Source organism: Acyrthosiphon pisum, chromosome A1, assembly GCF_005508785.2.
Source record: "Acyrthosiphon pisum isolate AL4f chromosome A1, pea_aphid_22Mar2018_4r6ur, whole genome shotgun sequence".
Taxonomy (NCBI): domain Eukaryota; kingdom Metazoa; phylum Arthropoda; class Insecta; order Hemiptera; family Aphididae; genus Acyrthosiphon; species Acyrthosiphon pisum.
The window spans coordinates 41,115,835-41,127,628 of record NC_042494.1 but is presented as its reverse complement, the minus strand read 5'-3'; the positions used below and the strand labels follow the sequence as shown (position 1 = coordinate 41,127,628).

General features: G+C 31.1%; 1 protein-coding gene across 1 annotated transcript in view; it reads right to left on the bottom strand.

The window, feature by feature from the left end:
- Positions 1-1,614: 1,614 nt before the first annotated feature.
- LOC100574026 (protein Wnt-5b-like) overlaps positions 1,615-11,794 on the bottom strand; it is a 10,389-nt gene continuing 209 nt past the window's right edge. Inside the window, 5 exon segments of the mRNA XM_029486226.1 lie at positions 1,615-1,838; positions 3,247-3,358; positions 8,830-9,010; positions 11,564-11,638; positions 11,641-11,783. Coding sequence (XP_029342086.1) covers positions 1,719-1,838; positions 3,247-3,358; positions 8,830-9,010; positions 11,564-11,638; positions 11,641-11,783 — 631 coding nt within the window. The 3' untranslated portion in view covers positions 1,615-1,718.

Sequence of the window (11,794 nt, the reverse complement as noted above, 5' to 3'; positions counted from 1 at the left end):
TTATAATTTATTTTCGGACCATTTTCCAAATTTATAAAATTATTATCGTTTAGTCGCCACGGAGTACTCATTACGTATACGCGTTTCTCACGCGGCGACAGTAATAATTTAACACGTGCCGAACCCGTTCCGATAAAAATCACATTAGAGGGACTATATAGTGACCACCACCCCTTCATATCGTTTCCGGTGCCATCAGCTTCGTTCATCTAACACACAATATACGCAATGTATTATATAAATATTTAACGTACACTGATGTATGAAGGCACGTTGGTTGTACCGGTTATTTGCACGATCCTCGGATTCGCTTTCGGTATCGCGCATGGTATACATTATAATATTGTTAAAATGTATTACCTATATTTACGATACTACAATAATAATATGTGTCCCGGTCACCGGCTGCATTTGGTCGCGAACGGCCTCCGCGCGAGTCTCCCGCCTCGGATGACTCACTATATTAGTATTATACATCGCCGTACCTAATGGAACATCGGAAATCGCCGATAGGTATAGGTACATCGGTCGATGCTATATTTGTACCTCCACCGCTAGCAGCAGCAGTCGATTCGGCGGGTCGCGCGTAATAATATTCTCGTATAGCTCGTGAATAATAATAATAATAATAATAAAAACCACTCCAATGCCGTCCAAGGACGGAAGACCTTTAAATCAAAACGTCACATAAATATACGGATTTACATGTTAAGAGGAGAAAAAACGGCAAAACTATATACGCCTGGTGTGTAGTCTTGCGGTGGTGGGGAGCATCGAGATGAGTCTCTTGGAATGTCGTACCTACGCACAATACTGGTGATTAATTGTCTACTTGGCGACCTAATGGATTTTATTAATTGCCGCCTCTCCTCCCTCCATCACAGCACCGCTACAAAACACGCGCCCACCGCACGCTGTAGTTGCCGCCGATATATTTGTTCCCACCATATAATAATATTATTATACTAATTAGTATTAGCCAATACACTTAGGAATAATATATTATACTTTCCCATATTATAATATAATATATATATATGATATACAACTAATATAATATAATGCTATTGTCGTTTATACCATATACATATATATATTATATAGTGGTGATGATGCGGTGATGGTGGAGGTTGTGGTGGTGTCAAACAGGTTCCCGAAACACAACACTGTAATAATATAATATCCTATATAGGCGTAGGTACTCTATCCGTATCACTTTATGCATTAAAATATTAGGTATATCGTATATTATAATATATACCATGCAGATAAATACCTATATACATTTAATCGAACAGAAATAATACACATAAAAACCGTTCAGACTCCATTATTGTTGGAAGTCGCGGCGTGTGGCCGAGAACGGACGCGTATAATTATTTTATATATTAGACACCAATACAATATCATCAGTCATCACGTTGATCCTTCATAATAGTAATAATTGTAATCTGAACCCCAAACGATGGCGTTTTGCGTTTTCCCGTTTTACTACTACCACTACGGCACTACTACTACTACCTACTAGATATGAGCCATTAGGTATCATTACTACAACTATAAGCTTTTTTTTATAGTATTATAATACGTACACGGGACCCGTTTCCGTCGATTACATCGGCGTTGTCGTACACCGAGTTCCTAATTTCCGTCATGTAATAATTTGTTATTTTTATTTTAGGCGTAATTAGTGTATTATAAATTATAAACTCATCCGGCTAGCCCAGGTACTCACCCAACTCGCGAATAGACGGTAATTGCTGCCAACACGTGATCAAACTGCATGAACCGGAAACGCCGTGGCATTTGCAAGTGACTCTAGACTTCTTCAGCACTGCCTATATAAAACAAAGTTGACACCACAAACATTAACAACAAACAAAAATAAACACAAAGATAACACGATAATGGGTTATCTGGACTATTGGTATCTACTGAGACTGAATAATTGTTTGTTTCTCTAAAATTGCTTAGGTACTTTAAATATCATTTTAGATCGTCTACATTTCTATAAAATTCCCCCATATTCAATAAAATCTATATTTTCATTATAATAAAGAAAACATCTCAAATGCTCAAAAAAATGATAGTTTAAACAAAAAAGTGTATTATTTAATATAAAATCAAATAAGGCGTATTTATTATGTGGTAGTGATCAAGTATATGGATAGCTTTACCACTTGAATGACGTCAAAATGTATATTATGAAGATTATAATACGTCTAATGTCTATACACTGCTGCAACGTTATAGGGTATATTTAACATAGGTATTATTTTACTATATATATGCAAGCGCATCTAACACATGCTTGTCAATTTTTTGTAGATAGAATAAATTAAATAATTTAATAGCAAAAAAACCCAACGACATTTAAGCATCGATGCATCATACTTTTTTTTAAAATTGTTGAACTAAGCTTATTAAAACGTATAAACAAGAAATATCATTCTAATAAAATATGCGAAATTGCGAATTAGTTTTTGTTCGATAGGTCGAATACAAATTAAAGTCCGTGGTATACTGCACATTCTTTATACCTATATGTATAGCTGTGCAATTAAGCGAATATAATTATATGAAAACCCATTCATAGAAACACTGCAGGACAGCTCCAGCATTGCGTGTTTTATATAATATTAGATTGTATTCTCGAATAAATTTATAAATAATTAAATTTTATATGTATGTTTCACGAACTAACATTATCTATTAAAAAACAAAATTTAACTATAATAGATTGATTATAATATGTGTTCAGTGACACGAAAACCTAACCAGTTTTTAAGTTTTGATTACAAACATGAAACAATATTTATTTTATGTTATTTTTTTTTTCGAATTCACTTCATGCATGACCTCAACCGTAGGTACAAGCCAATGACCACAGATTTCGTCCGTATAAACATGTATGGAAAGTACCAATATTAAAAAGACAAATTGGTTAAAAATGATTAGACATAATATACACCGCACACGTAATAATAGCTTACCAGCTACCGCGGGATCTTTTTGAAAATTACCGCATGGCATGTATTTAGTGTGGTAGCAATCTTACGGGGCCCTACCTAGTACACATGAGACTGTATACTTAGGTAATAATAAATCATTATAATATGCAATAATATGCGCGAGCGATATTCCTGCCCACTTCGCCTTGCTCGCGTTTAATGATACTAGATACAGAATACAGATGCGCCGCATATTACTAATTAGTAATTATATAATACAAGATGAACTTCTCACCCTTCTGCCAGCCTCGTTGTTGTGTAGGTTCATCAAGTTTCGACCTTGTTCCGGAGATCCCTTTTTCCACCGTTTCTCTTTTTCCTTAACGTCCAAAAACACTTTAGTGAACCTAAATACAACAAATAACCAATATTAGTAATAAAAAAACATATTTACTATAGTTATGTACTTGATACACTAGCGTTAAAATCACTAAGCATATTTTGTACCGATCAGTAACCAGTTTTTCGTTTTAAACTTTAAACTGATATCCATTCACAACTGTATTATAATTTAAAAAACCTATAATACGAAGTGATCATATATTTTAATTACGTGTAGGTATACGTAGATAATATTTTCTATAAGATAATATATTCTATCTGTTTCTATCTAATAAGTTAACATATCGACCTTTAACACTTTCGATGAAATCAATCCTACTTACTACCTAGTAATAGGTAGGTACACACATATTTTTTTTATATAAATCAAATTTTTTTTTTCTTTATCCAATTATTCCAAGTCCGGTTTAACGTTTCATTATTCATGATATGAAATGTCATAAATAATTATTCAATATTTTGTAATGTATTATTTATACGCATCTATAGAATTTTTAAATTCAATAATATTTCTTGGTTAAAAATTATGTATAATTTATCTATCTAACATTTTAAAATTCGTAAGTTAAATGGTTGTTTTAGGATTCAAAAGGTATCTTGGTTTTCTTGTATTTACATCGTTTATGAGTTATGAGTTTAGTAACAAACGATAAAGTAAAATAAATTGAAGTAAAATAACTAATCAAAACTGCAGACAATAATAGATACTACTTACCCAAACGAAAAAAAAGAACTTGCCTACGCGTAATATCTCATGTTTATAAATAACATGGCTAGATAACCTACATATTATTTGTGATTTAATAATATTAGACTAAGGGAAACTTCACAGTTACCTAATGAAATTTTTACTCGACATTGTGTATTGTCGGGCAGTAACTTTTATTCTGTCCTATAGGTGTATATACACAAGAATACAAGGTTGCATATATACATAGTGCATACGCACGTCACATATATTATAAATGGTTAATAAATATTATTAATCGTTTTCACACAGCACTTATAACGTAGTCTTATTATAAGTAGTATAATATTCTCATCGAGCGTTACAGATACCTACGAAATTATGGATGACGATAATTAATCGCGGCATGAGGACCCAAATACTTTGTAGCTATATAATTATTAAGTACACAAGTTACGAGTCCGGTCTATGTAATTCTTGGCCTGGCCACGAATATATTATGACTTATTGACAACTATAATTTTGATTTAGGATTTATTTCAGACACGTTTATAATACTAAAATACGTAGTTCACCATTCCAACGCGGACGTGCGTATTCCCAACGTCTGAGTTTCATAATTATCATAAGATAGGTCTAAAAAATTTAAAAAAATTACTGTAGCGTTTTGTATCTATGTAGACGAGCACTCATCATATAAAATAAATGAATTGTACTTATATTATGTGTTTGAGTGTTTTTTTTAACGCTTATTATTACTCGAAATAACCACGTCCGGACCACTTGGTGGTTAATCATTGCGGGGTAAGAGGTGATTAGTATTATAAGATATATTATATACGTAATATGCTTATTATTCCGGAAGCTAATCGAGCCGATACGTCAGATTCTCACCGCGCACTACGGCATACAATATAACTGCTGCAACAGGAGGTGGTCGCTGCAAGTCCGCAGCATCAGTCGCAACACCAGCGATGCAGGTATAATATTATGATATAATTATTATTATATTAAAAATTACCTCAGGAATAAAAATCACCTACACGCATGTATATATAACATAATACCGATGGGTGTAGATGCGCCGTGGCCGCGATGGGACCTGTCCGTTTAATTGGTTTTAGACAACCCGCCCGAAAATTATATTATAATTACGAGGGTAATCGCCGCCACTACCAGTTATCGTATAAGTACTATACATTAGCCGGTGCCCCCATTAAGGAGCAATAGATCGGTCGTGCGTATATTATAGGTACGCGGTGAAAACAATGGGCTCTCGCAGTCACGGTACACACCGCAGGAATTTTAATATTACTTGTGCTCCGAGGGAACCTATATTTATTTTAACAGCTTCTAGACCGCTATAAATCCATGACTCAATAATAATAAAAATAATAAAAATAACAACATTATAATATATTATATTACAGGTATGGACTATAAGAGGTGGTTGGTAGGTATATTATACAATTTGTCGCAAAGCGGTAACAATAATAATATTAATTGTATTATATGAAGCCCGACGACGTAGATACTATGGTCTATCGGCTGCAGTTTTCATGTAATTTTTTATTTTTATTATTATTATTATTATTAACATTGGATAAATATATAAACGCCGCTCGAATGTGGTGGCTTGAGTGGGAAAGTGGGCATTGTGAACACTGTCCGGTTGGCGGTATTCTCTTAGAATTCGTTCAAAGGGTGGATATTATTATTATATTACAATCAAAATATCATATTTCCAAGCAGAATATTTTTTTGAAAATTTCAATATAAAATGAGCTTAAGAATATTAAGCTATATTCATTCGAAAAATTAACGATAAAAATAGTAAAAATATTATTTTTTCAAATGACTTAAAATTAAGTAAAAAACGTTAATAGTTGTTTCCGCCTTGGCTATACAAATTGAACGTTTTATAGAATTTAACTTCAAAATAAATTGCAATTTTTCGTTATTTTGATTCAGCTTTAAATGCTTATGAAATAAAGCCTGGGTATAGGCACTCTTAATATCATTAAATTGTTAAAAGAGTTATTTATGTAGGATCTTGTATTCAAATTTCAAACAAAATTTATTACGATAAAGAAAGGTGTCATAGTGACCATATATAATAGAAACTTTTATATAATGTGTATTTTTATATTTTTACATTTTTTAGTTTTTTTATGATTCCTTATTTATTATTAGTGTAGGTACCTAGTTATTATTGCATATTTTAATCAAAACAACTCAAGGGCATGTAATCACAAAATCACATATATTGGCCATATAATAATATGTACCTACCCATTATATATATATAAAAAAAAAATGTTTGCATTTTATTCGTTGGCGTAGTGTTCAAAACATTTTGAAATGTTTGAATTTCGAAAAACATTACTAAGCGCTCTATAATAACTAATACCTATTTAATATTATTTTATTTTTCTAAATTCAATATACAATTTTACTAGATTATATTTTAAAAGATTATTATTTATTATTATATATATATATATATTCGTATGACGATTATTTATTATTAACATCTATTTAGGCTATGGGTACAAGATATTTGAATGGATTAATTTTTATACTGATTTATTTTACTCTTCCTCACACCAATAAATACTACAGCCTACAGGGATGATTGTGGATAAATCATCCCATAAAAATTACATACCGTTATTTTGTATCAAGTATAATACAATCATATATCTACCAACATATAAAATCGGTTGACCACCAGTGGTTGCTATAAGCTGATATTAATTACATAGTTTCGTATTTTTTCCAATGCTTTATTCATAAAAACGTGTTATTTAATATTCTGTAATATGCGTATTGTAAAATATAATATGTATTAAATTCGACTAAATAATATACATTCAAATAATTCAAATGCGCGATTGGTGAACGAGCACAAGTTGCAGATTAACCATTAATAATTTATTTTCTATTTTTAATAAATTTTTTATTGCACTTCCACCGAAAACTCAAACCAGTTTCACGTGCGAACAAAAAATGTTCTTGCGCGTCGCGTAAAGTAGTTTTTTCGGCTATCTCATCGGAAATGTTTACCTGCAGGTTATTTATATTTTCAGAAACGGGAACAGTGAAAAAACACAACTATAAAGTGTTTCGTACCTACGTTGAAAAATGTTTTTTTACGACCTCCTGTCTGCGTTATCGCTTTACACATTTTGGTGGGCAACAATTTTTCGGGCAATCGAACGAATTTTTTTTTGTCTTTTTACGAACATCAAAAAATAAATGTATAAAAAGTAAGTAGGTAGGTAGGTGTTATAACTTCTGAATATATACATACGTGCTTTACATTATAATAAAAGTAATAAATTATAAGGCATTGACATTTTACATCATTATTTACTTTTAATTTGTTAATGCTTACCTACACAATTTAAAAATCTAAATCTATTAGGAAATATAATAAATTATATGAACAATCATTTCACAATATTAGATATTTTAATTATTTATTTATAATTTTGAATATTTATAATTTATAATTTATAATTAATATTTCGCACATGTCATGTTATAACAATATAAAATATAATTAGTGGTAAAATAATGATGCATCTGTATAGCTGGTAATATTTATTGATTTACTATATCATAATTTTCATATGGTCAATTATTGAGTTTCATACAATCACACATTCACACGTGATACGTACATTAAACTAATTAATGATTGAAATAATTTGTTAAATCGAAACCAAATACCAGTATAGGCATAGGCATATAGGACAGTACGCGTAATGTACATTAAAATGCATGATCAATTTACATAAGAATATTTTGATGTAAATATTATATTTTAATTAAATAATCGTTATATAAGGTAGGTTTAATGTTAGTATAAATTATAAAATAAAAGTGATAAATTAACAGTTGAACATTATTATATTTGAACTAATTGTCCTGAAATCCATTTGGAAAATATCAAAGGTAAAATAATTTTTCAATCATCAAACAAATTCGATAAGGATCATATATTTTCGAAAATAGGAAGAAATTCCACGTCACTGAACATTTCATACAACTATATAAGGAACAATAATGGCACAAGTATTTATATATATATATATATGTATAAAGTATACGAGAACGGGATTTTACAACTGTCATCTCATGGTGGTCTAAGAGTTTAGAATTGTAATGACTTTCATAGGCTGCCAATCTGTCATTTAAAAATGTGCCCGATTGATCTGATGTATCGCATTTCATTGTTTTTATTTCCCGTTTTAATCAATTTTTACTGTATACGATTCAGTCGAAGCCAATTGCTTTAAGTAAGATAAACGTAATATATACAGACATTTTTCATAATATATAGAATGGGTTTAATGAAAACGAGTTCAAGCAACTTTGCTGACATTAAAGTTAAAATAATTTTTCTTAGTCCGTTATCATGTAATTGTATACACGCATTGTTGTTATCAATGTAAGACGCAAAAGTTAACTTAATTCTGAGAAAACAATATTGTATAGACGTGTTTTTAATTTTTAATGGCATAATCGCAACTCGAGCATATTTTGGTAGTTTTTATTTTTTATGGTATAAAGCTAATTTTAATTAATACTTGATACAACTATAAGAAATTGCTGCATATAGCCCACGGCTATTAAAACAAATAAGTTTAAAAGTTAATATTGTATTAAAAATCCAACAGTTTTCAAGTTTTTACTTTACCGTGCCAGTTAATTAAAATAAAAGTACTTATTTATTTTTACAACTACCTACCTATAGCAAAAAACTATCAAAAACACACTTACTTGTATCCGTATTCCATGTTATCTCCACAACCACCCCAAACCCAATCCCTTCTCAAATCCTTTGGTCTTCCCGATCTCGAGCAACTGCACGTGTTTAAACGTCCGTCTCTGCAGGCACGGGCCATGGCGTGCGCAACGCCGGCTGCTTTGATCGCCTGCACGAATGCTGCCTCCCGGCTGCCTGTAACCGACATAAACACAAATATTAAACTCGACCCCCAAACTGTTTCAGCGCGTTAAATCATAAATACACACTAATAAATGCACATCAAAATAATACTTTTGTACCAGATAGGTGGTATAAGTACGATAAGTAATACTTCACCGACCACCGTCAGCTACTACAGTAGTGCAGTGTCCAGGAAACGAAATTGATAAGTATATATAAATATATACGTAGGTATCTGCAATACTATACAAATATATTTTGTATAGAATACACTGGTTTTATGTCTTGAGATATCGATATTTTGAATTTGATTGTATGTATAAATGTGTTATATTTATATATTCAAAGATAATAAATGGTTTTAAGTGCTTTTACTTAAAATGTATGTATGATATTGTATCTTGACAATTTTAATACAAAACAGAGAACAGATGAAAAATGAATTAAATAATAATAATGAAAGAGAATTAACAATTCAAATTAGGATGCCAGCCTTGGTGATAAAATATAATATTATAGCACAGATTAATTAATAACGTGTGTGTGCCATATTTGTATTTTATTAAGACAAATATTAGTCTTAACTTAAGCAATGTTAAAAATGTACGTAATATAAGTAGTGGTAAATATGGTAATTAAATAACGTCGATTGCGTTCAATAGGTACTTAGAAATAGGTGGTACTATAAAACATTAAATAAAATACTAACTATAATATAAATCATTCACAAATAAGTTTGCCCTTATAGATAAATATATTTTAATTAGTAAAATTAATATATTTATTTATCTATTGATTAAAACAAAAAGTTGTTTAATATTAAAATCGCTTATTCAATCAATTTTGTGAGTCATACAAAATATTTAGGAGGTTGTCACCTTGGCCCACGTGACGTTTTGAAGATTGTTTAATTATATTTTATCGTTAATTTAAAACATCAAAATATACAGAATCCGAATCTTATCAAACCGACAACCCATATTATAATATATACGAGTTTATTGGGTTCCTATTTAGTAGTTATATATTGATTATTTGTAAATACCATATAGTTTTATACTTAGTATAATTTGAAATTTGAATACATTTCGACGAATAAACATAAGCAATTTATACGTACTTATCTCGTAATAAAATATGTATACGACAAAATGTATCTACTTGATTTTATTATTTTATGACTGTCTCGCTGCTTGTATCAATACTTCCAATGCAGCACGAAGTCTTGTCTTTACTCGAATCCTCAAAGTTTTTAGGGCACCCACTTGGCCACGGAACGTACTTAATCACAACTAGTATACAACCACGGAGAGCCAATCACAAGAAAAATATTGGTCAAAAAGACTTGCAAAAAAAAATGTAGTGTTACTTTGGTCCAACATTATGGAGACAATATAATCTATAATTTCAAGCGATCACTTGATATCTTATAATGCGTGTTTTTAGATTCAAGGATATTTTAAAGTATTATTATGGAAGAAACAAAATTTAATTGTTGTTAACTCAGATACATTAATCACTAAATTTCACTGAGTTTTGCTGTAAATCACGTCATTCGAATATAACCCCTCCATGACGCGCTGTTGCGATTATACTGCACACAAACTTGTTCTATAGATTACGTGTCGGTGAATAAATGATATATAAAAACAAGAACGGAACCCTTTTCAGCCATCGCTTTTTTCGTTCAAAATTAATATGAGTAAACTCGGGAGGACATATTTTGCCCCCTGTAAAATGGATATCCCCTCGTGGATGAAATATGTAACATTTCGCCCCTATCAAAAATAAATATATTAATAATAAAATATATAAAAATATAAAATAAAAATGTTTGCGTTAATACTAAATAATATAAGTAATAAAATATTTTTAGTACAATCAACGCTCAAAATACAGATTGCAATACTTGTTGCACTCTCATAATCTATGAAATTACTTTTTTTCTTTTATAGAAACTGAATTATTTGGAAGATATTGCCTTAACGATTTTTTTGTGATTGAAGGTCTTATAAAGCGTTATTTTGAGATTTTTGTAATAACTCTATATTCAGCCGAAATCGTAATTGGATTAAAACATTTATCTTGTGATATTAAGCTTTCAGAGTCATTATACAAAGCTTGATTTATATATAATTATATAGTAGTATAATATCTCTCTATCATCACTTTTTGTGTGATTCCTACATGTAATTTAACAGCATTCATTATAGATATGGTGACTTATATTGTACGCCTTCTACACAAAAAAAAATTGTATATTATTACTAATAATTTATTAGTATAAATTTTGCCTACAACCTCAAGACTTTGTTCGAATGCATCCGGAAGCGATTATATGTCGTGATATATTTGGACTGCCAGTGTGCGGTCTACCGGTGGTTCATTCTTTAAAATATAATAGTATCATACCATAAAAAAGAATAATAAAAAGGTGTTTGACATCCCTATCGTTTTCAACGTAATACGCTTCTTTCTTTGCCCCTTTCGTAACGTGTGTACAAATTCATCCCACTTTCACTATATTTGTTCTCTGTTATGAGTTATAGTTATAGGTAAACGTACTTGTTTGCAAATCGGGTCCGAGGAACGGAGCACCGACGTTCTCGGTGGTCATGGAACAGTTCCACCGGCGGTGCAGAACTGCGACCGGCATTCGGCAAGGCCCGCTTGGATGCCGTACCGGATGGAGGCCAAATGTTCCTCGTAAAGCAGCACAGCTTGGTCTGACCGGCGGAAGGCCGGACACGTTGTTGCATTTTGGCGGCGGGTCCGTGGGGCAAAGCTGGAGGCGAA